The following is a 25,446-nucleotide window of genomic DNA, read 5'->3' on the forward strand; positions in this document are numbered from 1 at the left end:
GAAATGTTTGCCTCAGCATTTTGATGGTGTGGACGTGTGGCACCGAATGGAGATAAGCGTCTCGACAGACGTTACAATATTTGAACAATGATGACGAAAACTGTTTTCTCTGTCGTGTCCGTGACAGTATGTGACGTATGTAAGAAGGTGCGCTTGCTGTCTGTGAGAGGGAGACACAGGAAAGAGTGAGAAGAGCCTGTCGTGTAATGTCCGCAGCTAAAAGCAACTGCGTGAGAATCCACAGACCTGTGGATGTGTTGAAGGTGTGCTGGAAAATGCAGAACGGAAATTAGGGAGCAGCAGAAAAGTGGAATGTATTATTTAAATCAGTGCGTTGGAAAACACGGACCGCAGTTTTTTTTTTTAACTGGATCTGGATCGTTTTTTTCCCATGCCTTGCCGATACGCATTATTTTTGCAAATATCAGCGGCCGATCCGATCCAAATATCGGATCGGGACATCCCTACCCTCAACATACACATGCTTCTCAGAGTACCGGTACTGTCCTTGGCCTTCTCTGGGTCACTCTTATCTTCATGTTTTTTTGTGTTTCCTCTCTTAGTATTTCAACAATGAGAAATATGAAGCTGAAAGGTATGATGGCTTCCTGAAAACCTATGAGTCATCGTCGTTACAAACTACGTCCACGCTTGCGATGCTTAATTTCGGCCAGAGCGCCATCTTCAGTGTGGGCCTCACTGGCATCATGCTACTGGCGAGCAAGGGCATTGCAGCAGGTGGGTAAAACCGCAACAACCTTTTTGGTTTGTTGGTATTGAACACTGGTCCCCAAACTACGGTCCGCGAGCCGGCATCCACAATCTGGCCCACGGGGGTTGTGTGTGCTTATATGTGTGTACGTGCTTGTATGTATATATATATGTGTGTGTGTGTGTGTGTGTGTGTGTGTGTGTGTGTGTGTGTGTGTGTGTGTGTGTGTTCTGGCAATGCTTACTTAATGGGGACATCGCTCTGTTTACACAGTCACCTTTAGAGGACCTCTGACGGTATGGGGACAAAAAAACAAGTCCCCTAAAGGAAAACCTTTTTAAATGATAGTCAGATCCATTCTGAAGTTGCCTAACTGATTTTTAAGCTTTGGTCCATAAAACATGATTGCTGGTTAGTTCATACTTGCCAACCTTGAGACCTCCGATTTCGGGAAGTGGGGGGCGGGGGGGGTGGGGGGCGTGGTCGGGGGTGGGGCGGGGGGCGTGGTTAAGATGTATGTATATATATATATATATACATACATATTTTATTATATATATACATATATATATAAATAAAAGAAATACTTGAATTTCAGTGTTCATTTATTTACACATATAAACACACATAAAACACCTCTACTCATTGTTGAGTTAAGGGTTGAATTGTCCATCCTTGTTCTATTCTCTGTCACTATTTCAGAACACACACATTATACAAATATACATTATAAAATCAATAAGAAAACGGGAGCTCTAATTTGGGAGTCTGAATTAGGATCAGAAGTTCCTATATAAACATTGCGTACTCACTTCGCCATTTTGTATTGATTACTGCAGCTGTACACTGGATACTACAAATACAAACTACAACTCACAAACACTTTAGAGTTAGGCTCCACCATCAGAATGTGTACTTAAACTTATAAAGATCACATGGATATTATTCAGTGAGTTGATTCACCAAAACTAACCTGTTATACAGGAGGAAAAAGCACACAGGACGTTTCAATTGTTCACAGACTGGTCGCTCTCATCAGAATGACAAGACACTTCCGGTCTGCAGGTGATAGCATTCAATTGGGAAGAAACGCCCTACTGACCAATGTGAATACTGATAAATGTGTAATGACAGCTCCAAAAACGAATTCAAACCACAAAATAAACTAAATAAATCAACACAAAAATGTGACACATTATGGGTGGGTCACATGTGCATGTACAACAGGCTGTCAACACGTCACTCAGGTCCTCATGGAGCTGGAGGGGGCGTGGCCTCCAGCTCCGCCTGAATTTCGGGAGATTTTCGGGAGAAAATTTGTCCCGGAGGTTTTCGGGAGAGGCGCAGAATTTCGGGAGTCTCCCGGAAAATCCGGGAGGGTTGGCAAGTATGGGTTAGTTTGAGTGTGAGACATTGGCACAGCAGCCCCCTCATCGGGCTGTAGCTGGTACTGCACTCGCTGCGTTTTTTAAATGGTCCTCAGTAGTCACGTACAAATTTGTGTGAATTATGCAAAATTATTTAAATTTGGTCTCCATGAACCATATTAACTCTTTTTCACCAGGGTCCCCAGTAAGAATGATCAGCACATGACTTCATCAATCCAGAGATTTAAAGATGTGTATGAGCTAACTGGGCAGTGGACATTTTACCACATTTTTTTTATGCCTCCACAACCTGGAGAAAGGGTGGTCCCCACAAGTGATGATCAAAAACTTGGTCCCCATTCCAAATGTGTGTGTGTGTGTGTGTGTGTGTGTGTGTGTGTGTGTGTGTGTGTGTGTGTGTGTGTGTGTGTGTGTGTGTGTGTGTGCGCGCATATTGGGGAAAAAAATGAAATAAATCCCATTTTGTCATGTGTGCGCGTGCGTGCCTACATGACAAAATGTGATGTTTTCTTTTACTTCATTTATTTAATTTCTTTTCAATATGCAACTATCTCTAATGCATTCACTGTATGCTTTAACTGCCACTAGGTACAATGACGATGGGGGATCTGGTGATGGTGAACGGCCTGCTCTTCCAGCTCTCCCTCCCGCTGAACTTCCTGGGCACAGTGTACAGAGAGACCCGGCAGGCTCTTATAGACATGAACACGCTTTTCACGCTGCTCAGCATTGACACAAAGATCAAGGTAACTTATCAGGCTGACATACGTGCATTTTTGCGCTTATCTTAATCTTAATACATATATAATAATAATAATAAATAATAATCTTAATACATAAGTATATTTACTAGTGTTGTCCCGATACCAATATGTATCCCCTTTATCAAAATAAAGGGGACCACAAAAAAATTCATTATTGGCTTTATTTTAACAAAAAATCATACGGTACATTAAACAAATGTTTCTTTTGCAAGTTTGTCCTTAAATAAAATAGTGAGCATGCAACTTGTCTTTTATTAGTAAGTAAGCAAACAAAGGCTCCTAATTAGTCTGCTGACATATGCAGTAACATATTGTGTCATTTATCATTCTATTATTTTGTCAACATTATTAAAGACAAGTGGTAGAAAATGAATGATTAATCTACTTTAGGGATGTCCCGATCCGATATTTGGATCGGATCAGCCGCCGATATTTGCCAAAAAATGCGTATCGGCAAGTCATGGGAAAATGCCGATCCAGATCCAGTTTAAAAAAAACTCCGGTCCGTGTTTTCCAACGCACCGATTTAAATAGTACATTCCACTTTTCTGCTGCTCCCAAATTCCGTTCCGCATTTTCCAGCACACCTTCAACACATCCACAGGTCTGTGGAGTCTCACGCAGTTGCTTTTAGCTGCTGGCATTACACGACAGGCTCTTCTCACTCTTTCCTGTGTCTCCCTCTCACAGACAGCAAGCGCACCTTCTTACATATGTCACATACGTATACGTCCTCCCCGAGCAGCATGGCTAACGTTAGCTGTGATGCTAGCGCAGCTGCTAAGGTTCGCGCCTGTGCAATTGCTGCTCACACTGCTCAAGCGTCCTCTGCGCACGGCAAATCTATGCCACGCACAAAATCAAATAAAAAAATAAGCGCATAACAATTTTCGACACACGGACACGACAGAGAAAACAGTTTTCGTCATCATTGTTCAAATATTGTAAAGTCTGTCGAGACGCTTATCTCCATTCGGTGCCACACGTCCACACCATCAAAATGCCGAGGCAAACATTTCCAGATCAACACTGTATGAAAAAAATAGTAATTTTTTTAGTTGTGATTTCCTTCTCTGCATGAAAGTTTAAAAGTAGCATATATTAATGCAGTATGAAGAAGAATGTTTTAATGTAGACACATAGAATCATCATACTGCTGTGATTATATGCATCAAGTGTTCATTCAAGGCTAAGGCAAAATATCGAGATTTACATCGTCTATCGCAATATGGCCTTAAAATATCGCAATATTAAAAAAAGGCCACGTCGCCCAGCCCTAGTTCAATGATGCCATTTCTGTTTGTCATGTATAATTTTGTCTATTTTGTGTTTATCCTTGAATAAACAGGTCAGTTTCTTGTTACCAACCATTGTGTATTATTCAAACTCCCCTAATTCAGCTGGCTAGTTGTTATCAAGAGTACTAAAACCCTTTTCAACATGATTCTGACAACTAAGTAGGCTAAATAACTTTAAACTTTAATACATGCTCGGATAGGCCAGTATCGGTCAGTATCGGTATCGGATCGGAAGTGCAAAAACAATATCGGTATCGGATCAGAAGTGCAAAAACCTGGATCGGGACATCCCTAATCTACTTGTTCATTTACTGTTAATATCTGCTTACTTTCTCTTTTAACATGTTCTTTCTACACTAATGTTAAAATGTAATAATCACTTATTAAAGTTAAAGTACCAATGATTGTCTCACACACACTAGGTGTGGCGTAATTATTCTCTGCATTTGACCCATCACCCTTGATCACCCCCTGGGAGGTGAGGGGAGCAGTGGGCAGCCGTAGTAGTATTGCTACTAACGAAAAAGCTAAGCGTACAGCACTGCTTAATAGGGCATATCTATTAAAAAGTGTTACAGACTAGTGCAGTGATACAGTTGTGAATTTCTTTCCCCAAATAAAAACGCTAAACAATTATGAACATTTCCCCTTTATATGTACCGTATTTTTCGGAGTATAAGTCGCTCCGGAGTATAAGTCGCACCGGCCGAAAATGCATAATAAATAAGGAAAAAAACATTGCACTTCTGCGCCTCTCCCGAAAACCTCCCGGGACAAATTTTCTCCCGAAAATCTCCCGAAATTCAGGCGGAGCTGGAGGCCACGCCCCCTCCAGCTCCATGAGGACCTGAGTGACGTGTTGACAGCCTGTTGTACATGCACATGTGACCCACCCATAATGTGTCACATTTTTGTGTTGATTTATTTAGTTTATTTTGTGGTTTGAATTCGTTTTTGGAGCTGTCATTACACATTTATCAGTATTCACATTGGTCAGTAGGGCGTTTCTTCCCAATTGAATGCTATCACCTGCAGACCGGAAGTGTCTTGTCATTCTGATGAGAGCGACCAGTCTGTGAACAATTGAAACGTCCTGTGTGCTTTTTCCTCCTGTATAACAGGTTAGTTTTGGTGAATCAACTCACTGAATAATATCCATGTGATCTTTATAAGTCGCATTTTTTGGGGAAATGTATTTGATAAAACCCAACACCAAGAATATACATTTGAAAGTCAATTTAAAATAAATAAAGAATAGTGAACAACAGGCTGAATAAGTGTACGTTATATGAGGCATAAATAACCAACTGGTATGTTAACGTAACATATTATGGTAAGAGTCATTCAAATAACTATAACATATAGAACATGCTATACGTTTACCAAACAATCTGTCACTCCTAATCGCTAAATCCCATGAAATCTTATACGTCTAGTCTCTTACGTGAATGAGATCAATAATATTATTTGATATTTTACGCTAATGTGTTAATAATTTCACACATAAGTCGTTCCTGAGTATAAGTCGCACCCCCGGCCTAACTATGAAAAAAACTGCGACTTATAGTCCGAAAAATACGGTAATCTTTTACCAAAACAAACTGTTTATTAATGAAAATGTATTTGGGACACAATGTTAGTTATATTAGTTAAAGAAAAAGAAGAGGAAAGGTAGTGATTAAGAAGTTACCAAAACGTGAGAAATACTGTGTGATCCCTTTTAATGTAATACATAATCATTTGATTGAAGTTATTGAAAACGATGGCAGTCATCTTGAAAGTATTTCAGGTGCTTGAATCCGACTTTGGCAAAGGTGTATGGACATTGAACTTGTTTTTGTCCGGTTGCAACATAGTCAAGAAGACCCGGCCTTTCGAAAAGGCTGTTAGTTATTTTAACAAAACGAGCTTACAACCCGTCTCGTGCTGGAGGAGTCCACTTAAGTGCAAATGTGTGCCTGCCGCCTGATGGTCTGAATGCTATTGCGGTGCCCGGCCTGTAATTACAGCTGCAAAATGATTGTCACTTGTTATTTTTCACTCATCAGTAACACTGCTCTCCATTGTGATTCTCCAGGGAATGGTGCAGGCCATTATTGACTGAACACATTATGCATTCTGTGAAACATTTGCATTATGTACTTAAAGTAATTTATCCCACCACAAAATAAACCATTTTGGCTTTTTCCCATGTGGGAGGGGTTGATTTGTCCTAATGGAGTTGTCTGTATTAATTGGCAGAGGTGGATTGTGCTGCCATTCTTGTCACAATCTAGCCACAATACCAACAGGCCTTTTGGAGAGGTTTTTAACCTAAAAGATTTAAGTCCAAGCCCAGCATGCTACTCTCTGCCTCTCCACGGCTTGAAGGTGATTATGTTGCTATTAAATTGTGCAGAATAGGCTTTCAGCCTTTGTGGAAGGACAGTGCTTTATTGGCTACTGACCTTGGCTTTATCTCAGTGCTATGCTGAGAGCTGGGCTCGTTGTTTACTGAAGGTTTTCATGCGTATTGATCCGTCAATCATCATGAAGTGTGAAGATTCAGTCTTTTTTTCAAAAACTACTCACATTTTCTTCTCCGCCAACAAGGTGTTGTAGTTTTCTTGCACCTTGCCAGACTGTGTGTGCCAGTGGCCAGTTTTTATCCGTCTCCCAACTCTTTCCGTTTCATCAAGGTTCAAGGGTTTTATTCGTCACATGCAGAGTACACCACAGTGAAATGCTTTTTTCCATGCTCTTCAGATGTTGCGTACAGTGGGATCCAAACACTAGTTGCTGAATCTAATACACTAAATACAAAAAATACAACAATTTGAATAGCTCTGATGTACATTAATTACAAGACAATAAGTTGCATAATAAGTCCCTGTAGTTATGGTAGAAGTATCAGTACAAGTAAAAGTACCAGTGACGTGTGGTGAGGTTGATGGCTGGTGAGGCACTGACTTCATCACAGTCAGATTTACAAACATATGAACCCTAAAGAGTATCTTATTCACCATTTGATTGGCAGCAGTTAACGGGTTATGTTTAAAAGCTCATACCAGCATTCTTCCCTGCTTGGCACTCAGCATCAAGTGTTGGAATTGGGGGTTAAATCACCAAAAATGATTCTCAGGTGCAGCGCCGCTGCTGCCCACTGCTCCCCTCACCTCCCAGGGTGTGATCAAGGGGATGGGTCAAATGCAGAGGACACATTTCATTACACCTTGTGTGTGTGACACAATCATTGGTACTTTAACTTAACTTTAACTTTACACATACAAACTGTAGCACACAAAAAAGCACATTTAATAAAAAAAACGTTATTATGGTCTTACCTTTACTTAGAAATTAAGTCCATGCGCCGCAACTAAAGCCCTCACTTAAACTTTCCACGTGCAAGATTGAATCTATTTAAAAAAGTGTAACCGAGGGTTTATAAATGTCGCCTATACTGTATGAAACTACAAAATAACAAACACGGAGGCTCCAGTTTACACGAGGACCACTTTATTTACCTTCTTTCAAAAACCGCCGCAACGTGACATCACTTCCGCTCTTAGCGCCTTCAAAATAAGAGCTCAAGGCATATACTGTATAACAGCGCATAACAGGAACTTAACATCACAAAGAGGAAAGCCCATGAAAATAGGTGACAAAAGTTATTTAATAAGAAGCCAAAAAGTGCAAAAACAATAATGTTCGTGTTGGAGGAGTTGTGAATTAGGTACACCTGCAGTCTGCAGGTGTATCTAATGTTGTGTCCCTGCAGTCATTCACAACTCCTCCAACACCAACATTATTGTTTTTGCACTTTTTGGCTTCTTATGAAATATTTTTTTTAAATAGATTCAATCTTGCACGTGGAAAGTTTAAGTGTGGGCTTTAGTTGATATAACAATTCTACGGCGGGGGTGCAGGAGGCGAGCCTCAGCCAGTGCGTCTTTTGCAGCCGTTTTATGATCGCTCAGCACAAGAAATACTTTACACACATACAGTTGTTGACATAATACACTGTACATTATATACCTCAGCTAACTAAACTATGGAAATGTATAATATAGTTCATATAGCAATACAGTCTCACTGCACAGCAGGCCAGCAGTTAGCCGAGTCATTGCGCAATCCATGTTGCGGCACTGAGTGACGTGCCTCGACTGGCTGCTGTTCACCGCACCGTCTCTTCTCAGTATTTGAACGGCAAATGTGAAAATTCAGCGATTTTGAATAAAAAATAATCTAAAACTGGTGAAGTTAAATGGAAAATAACTTTATAGTATAATCACTGGATACATATAACAATTTATTTTATTTTTTTTCTTTTTACATTTTTTTTTCTTTCCATGATGGCAGGTGAGGCCCCACCTCACCTGCCTCTAGTGACTGCACGTCACTGAAAAGTACAGTAGTCACATACAGTACCAGTGCAATATCAAATAGTATAACAGTATATACAGTATACATCAGTCATTTTGATCAATGTTATTGCTGCAGGAAAAGGATCTGGCCCCGCCTTTAAGCATCACACCACAGGAGGCCACCATTCGCTTTGAGGATGTATATTTTGAATACCTGGATGGCCAGAAAATCCTGAATGGCGTGACTTTTGAGGTGCCTGCTGGGAAGAAGGTAGCCATAGTCGGTGGCAGCGGGTCCGGGTATGTCAAGTTTAGAATGCAGACAGTCCTCAGACATTGTGAATGCTCACAGTCATATCACTCGCTGTCATCAGTGGAGTGTGAGGATGCTGCCGGCAGACAGTATGATGCTGATGATTGGTCTTGTCTCTGCTTTCAGGAAGAGCACTGTTATGCGGCTGTTGTTCCGCTTCTATGAGCCCCAGCGGGGGAACATCTACATCGCAGGGCAGAATATCCGAGATGTCAGCCTTGAAAGCTTGAGGAAGGCTTTGGGGGTCGTGCCTCAGGTTTGTGACTCACCAGTACAATATAATAATGTTACATAGACCATATCTGCAATTTATATTGCACACAATAGTGAATTAGTTGTCCACAGTAGCATGAGGAATAATCTGAATTTCATTTAGTTTTTTCCCTGCAATGAGCTCACAGGCTAATCTCAACAGATGGTAGTGTTTTTGTCATTCCATACTACTCTTGCTCCCACCCACCTTTTGTCTTTGTATCCACAGCGCTCTGTTCCCGTCTCAGCGGCAATAACAATATTCTCTCAAGACTTTTGTTTAATTTTTATAACCTTTATAACCTTTTATATGTTGTCAGGATGCCGTTCTGTTCCACAACACCATTTTCTACAACCTGCTGTATGGGAACATCCACGCTACACCTGAAGAGGTTTACCAAGTAGCTCGCCTTGCAGGCATCCATGATGCTATCCTCAGGATGCCACATGGTTACGACACCCAAGTTGGGGAGCGAGGCCTCAAGCTCTCAGGTTTGCTTCAGTATAATAACTGTTGTGTTACTGTTAAACAAGATCCCCTTAGAAACATCTCATTAGATTAATTTTTCTAACCTGACAAACATATATATGTATATATCAGTGACGTGCGGTGCTGTTCATGACTGGTGAGGCACTGACTTCATCACAGTCAGATTTACAAACATATGAACCCTAAAGAGTATCTTATTCACCATTTGATTGGCAGCAGTTAACGGGTTATGTTTAAAAGCTCATACCAGCATTCTTCCCTGCTTGGCACTCAGCATCAAGGGTTGGAATTGGTTGTTGAATCACCAACAATTATTCCCGGGTGCGGCGCCGCTGCTGCCCACTGCTCCCCTCACATCCCAGGGGGTGATCAAGGGATGGGTCAAATGCAGAGGACAAATTTCACCACACCTAGTGTGTGTGTGACAATCATTGCTACTTTAACTTAACTTTAACTTTACACATACAAACTGTAGCACACAAAAAAGCACATTTAATAAAAAAAAAACGTTATTATGGTCTTACCTTTACTTATAAGTGCGGGAACAGTGGTGTTCGTGTTGGAGGAGTTGTGAATGAATGAAATATGAAAACCGTGCTGCAGTCTGCAGGTGTACCTAATGTTGTGTCCCTGCAGTCGTTCACGGCTCCTCCGGCGCGAGCAATGTTGTTTTTGCACTTTTTGGCTTCTTGTTAAATGACTTTTTTTGGGTGGATTCGATCTTGCACGTGGAGGATTTGGGTGTGGGCTTTGGTTGGTGTGGCGCTCCCGTCGGGGGGTGCAGTCTGCGGCGAAGGTGCCTTAACCGGCACCAGGAGGCGGGGTTACGCGAGCCTCAGCCAGTGCGTCTTCGCAGCAGTTTTATGATTGCTCAGCACAAGAAATACTTTACACACATACAGTTGTTGACAAAATACACTGTACATTATATACCTCAGCTAACTAAACTATGGAAATGTATAATATAATTCATATAGCAATACGGTCTCACTGCACAGCAGGCCAGCAGTTAGCTGAGTCCGCAATTCATGTTGAGGCACAATTGAGTGACGTGCCTCAACTGGCTGCTGTTCACCGACCGCACCGTCTCTTCTCAGTATTTGAACGGCAAATGTGGAAATTCAGCGATTTTGAATAAAAATAATCTAAAACTGGTGAAGTTAAATGGAAAATAACTTGGATACATATAACAATTTAATTAACTTTTTTTCTTTTTACATTTTTTTTCTTTCCACACGTCACTGATATACAGGTAAAAGCCAGTAAATTAGAATATTTTGAAAAACTTGATTTATTTCAGTAATTGCATTCAAAAGGTGTAACTTGTACATTATATTTATTCATTGCACACAGACTGATGCATTCAAATGTTTATTTCATTTAATTTTGATGATTTGAAGTGGCAACAAATGAAAATCCAAAATTCCGTGTGTCACAAAATTAGAATATTACTTAAGGCTAATACAAAAAAGGGATTTTTAGAAATGTTGGCCAACTGAAAAGTATGAAAATGAAAAATATGAGCATGTACAATACTCAATACTTGGTTGGAGCTCCTTTTGCCTCAATTACTGCGTTAATGCGGCGTGGCATGGAGTCGATGAGTTTCTGGCACTGCTCAGGTGTTATGAGAGCCCAGGTTGCTCTGATAGTGGCCTTCAACTCTTCTGCGTTTTTGGGTCTGGCATTCTGCATCTTCCTTTTCACAATACCCCACAGATTTTCTATGGGGCTAAGGTCAGGGGAGTTGGCGGGCCAATTTAGAACAGAAATACCATGGTCCGTAAACCAGGCACGGGTAGATTTTGCGCTGTGTGCAGGCGCCAAGTCCTGTTGGAACTTGAAATCTCCATCTCCATAGAGCAGGTCAGCAGCAGGAAGCATGAAGTGCTCTAAAACTTGCTGGTAGACGGCTGCGTTGACCCTGGATCTCAGGAAACAGAGTGGACCGACACCAGCAGATGACATGGCACCCCAAACCATCACCCAACCATGCAAATTTTGCATTTCCTTTGGAAATCGAGGTCCCAGAGTCTGGAGGAAGACAGGAGAGGCACAGGATCCACGTTGCCTGAAGTCTAGTGTAAAGTTTCCACCATCAGTGACACACGGAATTTTGGATTTTCATTTGTTGCCACTTCAAATCATCAAAATTAAATGAAATAAACATTTGAATGCATCAGTCTGTGTGCAATGAATAAATATAATGTACAAGTTACACCTTTTGAATGCAATTACTGAAATAAATCAAGTTTTTCAAAATATTCTAATTTACTGGCTTTTACCTGTATATACAGTGCCCTCCAAAAGTATTGGAACAGTGAGGCGAATTCCTTTATATTTGTTGTAGACTGAAAACATTTGGGTTTGACATCAAAAGATGAATATGAGACAAGAGATCAACATTTCAGCTTTTATTTCCAGGTATTTACATCTGGATCTGATACACAACTTAGAAGATGGCATTATTTGTAATGGAACACGACATTTTTAGGTGAGCAAAAGTATTGGCATCCATCTTCTTCCGCTTATCCGAGGTCGGGTCGCGGGGGCAGCAGCCTAAGCAGGGAAGCCCAGACTTCCCTCTCCCCAGCCACTTCGTCCAGCTCCTCCCGGGGGATCCCGAGGCGTTCCCAGGCCAGCCGGGAGACATAGTCTTCCCAACGTGTCCCGGGTCTTCGGGCACGTCCGACCGGTAGGGAGGCGTTCGGGTGGCATCCTGACCAGATGCCCAAACCACCTCATCTGGCTCCTCTCGATGTGGAGGAGCAGCGGCTTTACTTTGAGCTCCCCCCGGATGACAGAGCTTCTCACCCTATCTCTAAGGGAGAGCCCCGCCACCCGGCGGAGGAAACTCATTTCGGCCGCTTGTACCCGTGATCTTGTCCTTTCGGTCATGACCCAAAGCTCATGACCATAGGTGAGGATGGGAACGTAGATCGACCGGTAAATCGAGAGCTTTGCCTTCTGGCTCAGCTCCTTCTTCACCACAACGGATCGATACAGCGTCCGCATTACTGATGATGCCGCACCGATCCGCCTGTCGATCTCACGATCCACTCTTCCCTCACTCGTGAACAAGACTCCGAGGTACTTGAACTACTCCACTTGGGGCAAGATCTCCTCCCCAACCCGGAGATGGCACTCCACCCTTTTCCGGGCGAGAACCATGGACTCTGATTTGGAGGTGCTGAATCCCATCCCAGTCGCTTCACACTCGGCTGCGAACCGATCCAGTGAGTATTGTATAGTGAGTAATGGAACATATAAACATAAAATAGATTAAAGTGAATAAGACTTAATATTTAGTTGCAATATATTGCTGAGCATTGCTGTGCTCCAGTGTACTAAGCAAGGTCCATCAAGGCATGTTGGACTAGTTTGTTGCAGAAGGAGGTTGCATTTAGAGAACTAAGATTTGAGATACAAAATATGTTACCCACATCTTCTCAGAATTCCCCACAGGCACATTACTTGTATATTTCCAAAAATCTCTTTGTATTTTTATTCTCACTGTAAACTTAATTGAGCAAAATCTTGTTAATATTAGCCTGTGAGGTTACAGTAAAGCTGCAAAAGTTGTGGCCGTCTGGGCTTCAACGTTTTATGTCTGGTAAAAGCCGCTCGCATTGAAAAGGCCACACACAGCTTGCATGAAACAAAGACTGAGTCAGAGGCAGAACCAGAATCTCCTGCTGATTTTTCTTCACAATTAAATAAAAGTCCTTTGTGCCCGTCATGCAGAATTCTTACGGTGGTGCTTTGTCCCTCCACTTGAGGTGATTATCTGATGAGGGCAGAGAGGGACCTTTCATTCCTAATTTCTTACCATCCCGCAGAGGCCTGTTTGCTTTGTTTCATGAGGTCCGTCGTTTCCTTTCAGGCGGGGAGAAGCAACGTGTCGCCATCGCCCGTGCAGTATTAAAGAATCCGCCCATTTTCCTGTATGATGAAGCAACATCGTCTCTGGACTCTATCACAGAAGAGGTGCAGACACACACACTTAGCCTTTAGTGGAACAAAAACCTACTCAGTCACCTGCTCAAGATGCATGCGATAATTCCACTCGATCCTGTATCACTGTGACTTGCAACCCCCCCCTCTGTCACACACCACTGCTCATATTTCCCCCCTTGCCACCTGCTGTTCTCCCCCCTTTAAGCTTCAGCTCGGCTTAACACTCCCAACCCGTCTTTGTAAATGTTACATTTAATGAGAAAGTTCAGCGCACCATCTCCGAACTTCAGAGTAAAGAGCGGCAGCATGGATGACGTTAATTAAGATTTCTTGTTGATGCGTGTGTTTCCAAATTAACATATGTAAACATTGCAGTCAGAGGCATATGAAAGCGGATGTTGACTTCCACTCTTTTGAACCACACATTGTCAGTGAATTTCATCTTTATCTTGTCTGTCATCTCACTCCTGAAGTCATTGTAACCTTTTGAATTAGTCAGTGTTCTTTTATTTATTAGCCTTTATTTAACCAGGTAAAATCCCATTGAGATCAAAGATCTCTTTTCCAAGGGAGACCTGGCCAAGAGGGCAGCAGCAAGGTTACATTAAAAACAGTAAACAAATACATAAAACATCACATTTACAACATTAAAACTTGCTCACATGACACATGTGCATACAGACAAGGTAGACTGCAGTCCTTTCACAGAAGCTTTAAACTCATTCAACGTAACTAGGGTTTGAAGTTTAATGTTCGATTGTAGGTTATTCCAAGCCTTCGGTGCTGAAAACCTAAATGCTTTCTTGCCCAGTTCAGTTCTTACTTTGGGGACGACAAATTGCAGAACATTCATTGAACGAAGATTGTGACTTCCTTGTTTCTTTGTTAAAAGACAAGACAGATAAGATGGAGTGATACCCAGAATGGTTTTGTAGATGAAAACATACCAATGATTGAGGCGTCGAGCACATAAAGATGTCCATTTAACCATTGAGTATAACACACAATGGTGAGTAAGGGGAGCGCAGTTGGTAATGAATCTCAGTGCCCCGTGGTACACACTATCCAGCTTGTGGAGACAAGCAGCAGTAGCATTCATGTACAACACATCTCCATAGTCAATAACAGGTAAAAAGGTTGTTTCCACCAATTTCTGTTTCACAGTAAAAGAAAAGCAAGACTTGTTTCTATAATAAAATCCCAGTAAAAGTTTCAGTTTTTTTTTACAACATACTGAATGTGCTCCTTAAAACTCAAGTGGTCATCAATTAAAAATCCTAAATATTTAAAAGCAGATACTAACATAATTTGTTGCCCATTTCTTGTTCAAATGTTCTCACACAGTGATGATCTTACAGTTTTTGATGTGGTAAAGAGCATACACTTTGTTTTCTCTGCATTTAAAACCAGTTGAAGATAGCAAAGTTGACAAGTTTAAAAAAAAAAAATAATGCTGTTTGTTCTTGCGGGCTTCTAGAACATCCTTAGCTCAATGAAGACGGTGGTGAAGGAAAGGACGTCGGTGTTCATCGCCCACAGGCTGTCCACCGTTGTTGACGCAGATGAGATTATTGTGCTGAGTGAGGTACAGTCTACACCTTCATTTTCACTTTATTCCTTTTGCCATCAACAAATACCTTAATTTTCTTTGCGCTAAACAAGTCAAACTTTACAAAGGTTTGGAGTGTGCTGTTTGTGTTTATCACCAGTCCAATTAGCGGTAGATGATTTAGCACGATGAGTCTGCACTCAAATGACCTGCCTATTTTTGCCAGTATTAAGCATGTAGTTATGTGTATTCTTGTGTTCCGTCGGGATACATTAGATATGTATTTGTGTGTGTCCAGCAGTCAGACATTTTGGTTTCATAACAGTGGTACCTTGAGGTGGCGGTAATAATACATTTTAAGATGCATCAAAATTCGGACGTGGGCGATTGTAAAATCGATTAGTCAATGTCAATAATCGATTATTTATTGTAAATAATGTAATGCAGACAGTTCTAACATTTGGCAGACTGCAGCGAGCCACCTCACCGAGATATCCGACCAGTTCCTTTTATTTTAGGGCACCTATATTCCAGTTTTGCACACATTTCCATTAGTTTAATAAATGTAATGGGAATTAATTCAACTGTTTTTTTTATTTATTACAAATGCACTGTTTTTGATAGGGCTGGGGGATGTATCAAGTTTGTTAAATATATATCGATATATTTTTTAAACAAGATATGAATTAAGAAAAAAGGAAAAAGGGTGGAGTGCCATCTCCGGGTTGGGGAGGAGATCTTGCCCCAAGTGGAGGAGTTCAAGTACCTCGGAGTCTTGTTCACGAGTGAGGGAAGAGTGGATCGTGAGATCGACAGGCGGATCGGTGCGGCGTCTTCAGTAATGCGGACGCTGTATCGATCCGTTGTGGTGAAGAAGGAGCTGAGCCGGAAGGCAAAGCTCTCAATTTACCGATCGATCTACGTTCCCATCCTCACCTATGGTCATGAGCTTTGGGTTATAACCGAAAGGACAAGATCACGGGTACAAGCGGCCGAAATGAGTTTCCTCCGCCGGGTGGCGGGGCTCTCCCTTAGAGATAGGGTGAGAAGCTCTGTCATCCGGGGGGAGCTCAAAGTAAAGCCGCTGCTCCTCCACATCAAAAGGAGCCAGATGAGGTGGTTCGGGCATCTGATCAGGATGCCACCCGAACGCCTCCCTAGGGAGGTGTTTAGGGCACGTCCGACCGGTAGGAGGCCGCGGGGAAGACCCAGGACACGTTGGGAAGACTATGTCTCCCGGCTGGCCTGGGAACGCCTCGGGGTCCCACAGGAAGAGCTGGACGAAGTGGCTGGGGAGAGGGAAGTCTGGGCTTCCCTGCTTAGGCTGCTGCCCCCGCGACCCGACCTCGGATAAGCGGAAGAAGATGGATGGATGGATGGATGAATTAAGAAAATATCGTAATATCGATATAGTTTTTTTCACGTTGAAATGACCAAACGCCACTTATTTGTTGTGTTCCTTGTTCTCCCCCGCAACACTCCATGGGCTATTAAACCCCTCCCCCTTCCCCCTTCCAAGACATGCTTGTGTCCCCCCCACTGCACTGACCCACAACAACAACAACACAAACAAATATGGAGCTTGACTGTGCCACCAGCAGTGTGCCAGTGACCCACTAGTAAGTAAAACGCGAACTTCTGCATACCGGCCAACAACTACGGTTTTCCTGTAATGAGTACGGTTTTTGATAATCCATTCCGGTCTACGACTGCAGTGGTAGAAAATACGGTTTTCAAATTAAAAATAATTAAGTTAAAAATCGAAGCTACGTAACTTAACTACATTTCCCACTAGCTTGGCAGTAGCTTCGTTACTTTTTAAACAAGTAGCGATTTCCGTGTTTTTCGGACTATAAGTCGCAGTTTTTTTTCATAGTTTGGCCGGGAGTGCGACTTATACTCAGGAGCGACTTATGTGTGAAATGATTAACACATTAGCGTAAAATATCAAATAATATTATTGATCTCATTCACGTAAGAGACTAGACGTATAAGATTTCATGGGATTTAGCGATTAGGAGTGACAGATTGTTTGGTAAACGTATAGCATGTTCTATATGTTATAGTTATTTGAATGACTCTTACCATAATATGTTACGTTAACATACCAGTTGGTTATTTATGCCTCATATAACGTACACTTATTCAGCCTGTTGTTCACTATTCTTTATTTATTTTAAATTGCCTTTCAAATGTCCGCCCGAATGCAGCTGGGATAGGCTCCAGCACCCCCCGCGACCCCAAAAAGGGACGAGCGGTAGAAAATGGATGGATGGATATTCTTGGTGTTTGGTTTTATCAAATAAATTTTCCCCAAAAAATGCGACTTACCGTATATTACCAAATAGTAGCCCGGGCGTTTATTTCACAAAATCGATTTTGGAGACAGGCGTTTAAAAGAAGCAGTCGGTTATTTGCACAAGGCTTTTATTTATTTTTGCACCAGCCTGCACCAGGCCATTATTTGGTTACAATGGTTACTGTCCAGTATTTTTTTTTACTTTAAATGTAAAAGCTATTGTAAACATACAAACAAAAAAACAAGAGATCAACATGAGGTAGGCTATCAAAAGACAAGAGATCAATCAATCAATCAATCAATGTTTATTTATATAGCCCTAAATCACAAGTGTCTCAAAGGGCTGCACAAGCCACAATGACATCCTCGGTATAGCCCACATAAGGGCAAGGAAAAACTCACCCCAGTGGGACGTCGATGTGAATGACTATGAGAAACCTTGGAGAGGACCGCATATGTGGGTAACCCCCCCCCTCTAGGGAGACCGAATGCAATGGATGTCGAGTGGGTCTAACATAATATTGTGAGAGTCCAGTCCATAGTGGATCCAGCATAACAGTAAGAGTCCAGTCCACAGTGGGGTCAGCAGGAAACCATCCCAAGCGGAGACGGGTCAGCAGCGTAGAGATGTTCCCAACCGATATACAGGCGAGCGGTCCACCCCGGGTCCCGACCCCGGACAGCCAGCACCCCATCCATGGCCACCGGATCTGTGTGTCTCCCCTTCCACAAGGGATAGGGGGGAGCAGAGGAGAAAAGAAAAGAAACGGCAGATCAACTGGTCTAAAAAAAGGGGGGCTATTCAAAGGCTAGAGTATACAATTGAGTTTTGAGATGGGACTTAAATGTTTCTACTGAGGTAGCATCTCTAACTGTTACCGGGAGGGCATTCCATAGTACTGGAGCCCCAATAGAAAACGCTCTATAGCCCGCAGACTTTTTTTGGGCTCTGGGAATCACTAATAAGCCGGAGTTCTTTGAACGCAGATTTCTTGCCGGGACATATGGTACAATACAATCGACAAGATAGGCTGGAGCTAGACCGTGTAGTATTTTATACGTAAGTAGTAAAACCTTAAAGTCGCATCTTAAGTGCACAGGAAGCCAGTGCAGGTGAGCCAGTATAGGCGTAATATGATCAAACTTTCTTGTTCTTGTCAAAAGTCTAGCAGCCGCATTTTGTACCAACTGTAATCTTTTAATGCTAGACATAGGGAGACCCGAAAATAATACGTTACAGTAATCGAGACGAGACGTAACGAACGCATGAATAATGATCTCAGCGTCGCTAGTGGACAAAATGGAACAAATTTTAGCGATATTACGGAGATGAAAGAAGGCCGTTTTAGTAACACTCTTAATGTGTGATTCAAAGGAGAGAGTTGGGTGGAAGATAATACCCAGATTCTTTACTGAGTCGCTTTGTGTAATTGTTTGGTTGTCAAATGTTAAGGTGGTATTATCAAATAAATGTCGGTGTTAAGCAGGACCGATAATCAGCATTTCCGTTTTCTTAGTGTTGAGTTGCAAGAAGTTAGCGGACATCCATTGTTTAATTTCATTAAGACACGCCTCCAGCTGACTACAATCCGGCGTGTTGGTCAGCTTTAGGGGCATGTAGAGTTGGGTGTCATCAGCATAACAATGAAAGCTAACACCGTATTTGCGTATGATGTCGCCTAGCGGCAACATGTAAATACTAAAGAGTGCAGGGCCAAGAACCGAACCTTGGGGGACTCCGCACGTTACCTTAACATAGTCCGAGGTCACATTGTTATGGGAGACGCACTGCATCCTGTCAGTAAGATAAGAGTTAAACCACGACAAGGCTAAGTCTGACATACCAATACGTGTTTTGATACGCTCTAATAAAATGTTATGATCGACGGTATCGAAAGCAGCGCTAAGATCAAGAAGCAGCAACATAGATGACGCATCAGAATCCATCGTTAGCAGTAGATCATTAGTCATTTTTGCGAGGGCTGTCTCCGTAGAGTGATTTGCCCTGAAACCGGATTGAAAAGGTTCACAGAGATTGTTAGACATTAAGTGTTCATTTAGCTGCTGTGCGACAATTTTTTCGAGGATTTTCGAGATAAACGGAAGGTGGGACACCGGCCGGTAGTTTACCATGAGGTCAGGATCGAGGTTAGGTCTTTTGAGCAGAGGATGAATAACCGCTTTTTTGAATGCTAGTGGAACAGTGCCAGAGGAAAGTGATAAGTTTATAATATTTAGCACTGATGGACCTAATAATACAAAAAGCTCCTTAATAAGTTTCCCAGGAAATGGGTCAAGTAGACATGTTGTTTGTTCAACAAGGCCTCAACATGACAGTAGTGCAACAATTGTCAAATAGAATACCAATACTAAAAATAAATAAAAATTTTAAATAAAGCAGCCTACCGGGAAAAATAAAATGATGGTACCAAGTACCCAAGTATAAAACCCACCATCAAAACAGAACAATAATACTGTCACTTAAATAAAATAAAGGCTACAGTACTCCAAGTTTTAAATAAAGCAGCATACAGGAAAAATAAAATGATGGTACCAAGTACTCTATAAAACCATCAAAACAATAATACTGCAGCAAACGCAACCCAAGTAGCATTTTAATCTAAATTATGCAAATAACAGCCCATGGGCGGCTATTTGGACATAGGCGGTTATTAGGAAGAGGCGGTTAATTGACAAAATGGGGTCAGACCCCGGGCGGCTATTAGGACATGGGCGGTTATTTGGTAATATACGGTATATATATATTTTTTTCCTTCTTTATTATGCATTTTCGTCCGGTGCGACTTATACTCCGGAGCGACTTATACTCCGAAAAATACGATAGCTATTTTTAGACCCATGTAGCTAAGCTACATGCTACAAAAGAAGAGAGAGGGAAAAGAGAAAGAGAACTGGACTAGTGCAACTCCACAGGCAGGGGACAAAATACACGGGAAAGATCAATGATTGGTTGGTTTACGTATAAGAAAATCCATGATTGGTTGGTTGGTTTAAAATGATGAGTCACGATTGGTTAAGAGTAGGGCAAAACATTACGGACAGGCCAATCAGAGGCAATATCGGGCGGGTGATCGAACCAGAAAGGGACACGCACATCCCAAATGACGACGAGAGAGTCAGAGAAGAGAAAGAGAATATTCAAGCGAAATGTACGCCGAAGTGAGGAAGATCATAGCCGCACAATTAAGTACAGTCACTTACTTTGCACTGACCACTTCTAGTCGGACCACAGAACCGTACGTGTGTGTGTGACAGTCCATTACATTGTCGACTGGCAATTAAAAAGTGCCTGCCTGCAAATGTATTTTTTATCTGAGTTTGATACATGTTGTATTATTTGCACAGCTATGTTATTTATTTTATGTAGAAATAATATTTTTCTATTGTATTTATGTTGTGTAATTCTGTGCTACCTAAACAGTTTATTTTCTGTGCTGTTAATAGCCATCTTGACTAACTGGGTTAATAAAAGTGCCACTGACTGTTTACAGTACAGTTGTCATTCAGTTCAATTTCAGTGCTTATCGCTTAAAAATTAATATCTTTATATGTATATTTTCACCGAAAAATATATCAAGATTAAGCAAAAATATATTGAGATATACCGTATTTTTCGGTCCGGAGTATAAATCGCACTGGCCGAAAATGCATAATAAAGAAGGAAAAAAACATGTATAAGTTGCACTGGAGTATAAGTCGCATTTTTTGAGGAAATGTATTTGATAAAAGCCAACACCAAGAATAGACATTTGAAAGGCAATTTAAAATAAATAAAGAATAGTGAACAACAGGCTGAATAAGTGTACGTTATATGAGGCATAAATAACCAACTGGTATGTTAACGTAACATATTATGGTAAGAGTCATTCAAATAACTATAACATATAGAACATGCTATACGTTTACCAAACAATCTGTCACTCCTAATCGCTAAATCCCATGAAATCTTATACGTCTAGTCTCTTACGTGAATGACATCAATAATATTATTTGATATTTTACAGTAATGTGTTAATAATTTCACACATAAGTCGCTCCTGAGTATAAGTCGCACCCCCGGCCAAACTATGAAAAAAAACTGCGACTTATAGTCCGAAAAATAAGGTACGTGTTTTGTATTGAGTTGTCAAGGGACACCGTCTGTGGCTGCAATCAGCGCAATACTCCTGTGAGCGTGTTCATTTCGTCACTGAGTGCAGTTGGTCCGAGGTCGAGTACCGGTACAAGTCGTCATTCAATGAGGATATTACACATCCAGTTTGCACCCTTCAGTAGGAGAAGAGAGGTATGTGGCTTCAACTATAAGTGGCATGTCATTTATTCCACTTTAATGACCTATGAGTGTGTGTGATGCCTTCATTTAATGACAAATTACACAATATATAGCGTAAAAACAATAACCACACAGAGATCTCCTTCATAAATCGCTTCTTTTTTCACAGTAGTTTTCATAATGATGAAAGACCTGCTCTATCATAAAACTGTACACTAAATGTATTCTGTTTTAAGTTAAGCAGGACATACCCCTGTTAAAGATATATTTTCTGTCACATTAAGCAGGAAATATTAATATTTAAGACAAAAAAAAAAAAAGAAACGTTCCCGTATGACAAATTGTATTTGTATCAAAATATTAGGATATTTTTTAAAGGACAATTTTATTTATGCAAGCAAATAATAACCTGTGATTAATCATGATTAATCATAGAATTAGAGTGTGAATAATCTGATTAATCCAAGAATTAGTGTGATTAATATGATTAAAGAAATATCACTTGACAGCCCTAATATACATGTACTGTATACATATGTACATATACGTATGTATATATGTATGCAAGTACATATGTATGTATATGTGTATATGTATGTATATGTATACATGTATATGGATGTATTTATATGTTTGTAAGTATATATGTGTATATATATATATAAACATATTTATAACTACATATATATATACGTGTGTGTGTGTGTGTATATACCGTATTTTCCGCACCATAAGGCGCCCTGGGTTATAAGCCGGGCCTTCAATGAACGGCATATTTCAAAACTTTGTCCACCTATAAGCCGCCCCGTGTTATAAGCCGCATCTAACTGCGCTAAAGGAATGTCAAAAAAACAGTCAGATAGGTCAGTCAAACTTTAATAATATATTAAAAACCAGCGTGATGTGGGCGCGCACGGAGTCGTATATCAACATGGACGGAGCTGCGTGAAAAAAGCCACCCGGCCTCTTCGCGTAAACTTACCTTAACCACTCGCTCATCTTTTCTTCATCCATCCCTTCGAGTTAGCTTTTATGATGACGCCGGCTGGAAAGGTCTCTTTTGGCAAGGTCTTCCTTTTGAATATCACCATGGGTGGAAGTTTCTGGCCATTAGCATGGCAAGCTAGAACCACAGTGAAGGATGACTTCTCATTCCCTGTGGTGCGAATATTCACCGTACGTGCTCCCGTTGTATCCACAGTGCGGTTCACAGGAATATCAAAAGTCAGTGGAACCTCGTCCATGTTGATAATGTTCTCTGGCCGGATCTTTTTTTCAGCTATCTTGTTTTTACAATATGCACGGAAAGTAGCCAGCTTTTCTTGAAAGTCTTTAGGCAGTTGCTGTGAAATAGTAATCCGTGTGCGGATGGAGAGATTGCGTCTTTTCATGAACCGGATCCCTGTCGCTTAGTAGGAGCCATTTTGTGGTCTTTACAGATGTCAACACACAAAGGAAATGAAACGTAATATTCGCGCGCTTCTTCTTCTTCTACGCGGGCGGGTGGTTGCTTACAGTAGAAGAAGAAGCGCTTCCTGTTCTATGGGGGCGGGTGCTTACCTTGGCGGTTGCTTGCGTAGAAGAAGAAGCACTTCCTCTTCTACGGGGAAAAAAGATGGCGGCTGTTTACCGTAGTTGCGAGACCGAAACTTTATGAAAATGAATCTTAATATTAATCCATATATAAAGCGCACCGGGTTATAAGGCGCACTGTCAGCTTTTGAGAAAATTTGTGGTTTTTAGGTGCGCCTTATAGTGCGGAAAATACGGTATGTGTGTGTATATATATATATACCGTATTTTCCGCACTATAAGGCGCACCTAAAAACCACAAGTGACTTGACTTAATTGTGCGACTGTGATCTTCCTCACTTCGGCATACATTTTTGGCAGAATTTCTCGTGCCAAATATGCCCGACTTGGCAACTGGAGAACAGTTTTGAATTGGGCTTACATGGTAAACAACTCAAATGAATGTTTTATCCAGACGCATACATTTGTCCAAATGTGGCCTAGTAGACGCATTGTGGGTTTCCTGGACGTCGTCTACATCGCTAAAAGAAAAATGGAAAGAAGAGAATGATTCTCTGCCATCTTCCCCTAGTTTTTTTAATATATAAATCGCCTGCTTGAATATTCCCTTTTTCTTTTCTACGACTCTCTCGTCATCATTTGTGTTGTCTGTTGTGATTTCCATGACCCGCCCTATCTTGCCTCTGATTGGCCTGTCCCTAATATTTTGCCATAATCTCAACCAATCGTTACTCATTTTAGTAAACAACCAACCAATCGTGGATGATCTTATACGTGCTTGCACCTCTTGGAAGGAGGAAGGGGAGGGGTTTAGTAGCGAGTGGAGAACAAGGAACACAACAAATCAGCGGTGGTTGGTCTTTTTAACGTGAAATAAATTATTTCGATATTAGGATATTTTCTTATTTCATATCTTGTTTAAAAATATATAGATATAATCTTACAAACTCGATAGATTGCCCAGCCCTATATATATATGTATATATCATACTTGCCAACCTTGAGACCTCAGAATTCGATGGGGGGCGGGGGGTTTGGTGGGCGGGTGGTTGGGGGGGGCGTGGTTGAGGTGGGGGGATATCTTTTCAAGTATTTCTTATATATATATTTATTTTTAAATGTGTATATATATATATATATATATATATATATGTATTAGAGATGTCCGATAAATGCTTTAACATGTAATATCGGAAATTATCGGTATTGTTTTTTTTAATTTTATTTTTTAATTTTTTTTATTAAATCAACATAAAGATTACAAGATACACTTACAATTAGTGCACCAACCCAAACAATCTCCCTCCCCCATTTACACTCATTCACACAAAAGGGTTGTTTCTTTCTGTTATTAATATTCTGGTTCCTACATTATTTATCAATACAGTCTGCAAGGGATACAGTCCGTAAGCACACATGATTGTGTGTGCTGCTGCTCCACTAATAGTATTAACCTTTAACAGTTAATTTTGCTCATTTTCATTGATTACTAGTTTCTATGTAACTGTTTTTATATTGTTTTACTTTCTTTTTTATTCAAGAAAATGTTTTTAATTTATTTATCTCATTTTATTTTATTTTATTTTTTTTTAAAAAGGACCTTATCTTCACCATACCTGGTTGTCCAAATTAGGCATAATAATGTGTTAATTCCACGACTGTATATATTGGTATCGGTTGATATCGGTATCGGTAATTAAGAGTTGGACAATATCGGATATCGGCAAAAAAGCCATTATCGGACATCCCTAATATATATATATATATATATATATATAATCCGTTCATGAATGAGTATATCTGTTCGGCCATTGTGTTCAATGGAGAAGTCTGATCTACAAAGTGTGCAGGCAGCATACCCCTTCCCCTTCGAGCTGTCCTGGATGAACTGAAATAATTTTTTCCGATTATTTTGGAACTTGCAAGCGTACTTCTTCTTCTTTCTCGTCGTCGCCATGTCTCTTCTTTGTTCTTCTGCTTCGTCTTGGTTATGTTTTTGGACATTACTACCTTATTTTTCGGACTATAAGTCGCAGTTTTTTTTCACAGTTTGGCCGGGGGTGCGACTTACACTCAGGAGCGACTTATGTGTGAAATTATTAACACATTACTGTAAAATATCAAATAATATTATTTACTGTAGCTCATTCACGTAAGAGACTAGACGTATAAGATTTCATGGGATTTAGCGATTAGGAGTGACAGATTGTTTGGTAAACGTATAGCATGTTCTATATGTTATAGTTATTTGAAT

At 40.9% G+C, this 25,446-nt stretch overlaps 1 protein-coding gene across 1 annotated transcript in view; it reads left to right on the top strand.

Moving 5' to 3' along the window:
• The window catches only part of abcb7 (ATP-binding cassette, sub-family B (MDR/TAP), member 7), an 83,740-nt gene that overhangs the window by 52,365 nt on the left and 5,929 nt on the right, over nt 1-25,446 (top strand). Inside the window, exons 9-15 of the mRNA XM_061927601.2 lie at nt 564-738; nt 2,689-2,846; nt 8,642-8,805; nt 8,945-9,074; nt 9,391-9,562; nt 13,444-13,547; nt 14,995-15,102. Of these exons, the coding sequence (XP_061783585.1) occupies nt 564-738; nt 2,689-2,846; nt 8,642-8,805; nt 8,945-9,074; nt 9,391-9,562; nt 13,444-13,547; nt 14,995-15,102 (1,011 nt within the window). The remainder of the gene's footprint in view (nt 1-563; nt 739-2,688; nt 2,847-8,641; nt 8,806-8,944; nt 9,075-9,390; nt 9,563-13,443; nt 13,548-14,994; nt 15,103-25,446) is intronic.

Source organism: Nerophis lumbriciformis, linkage group LG35 (assembly GCF_033978685.3).
Source record: "Nerophis lumbriciformis linkage group LG35, RoL_Nlum_v2.1, whole genome shotgun sequence".
Lineage (NCBI taxonomy): Eukaryota > Metazoa > Chordata > Actinopteri > Syngnathiformes > Syngnathidae > Nerophis > Nerophis lumbriciformis.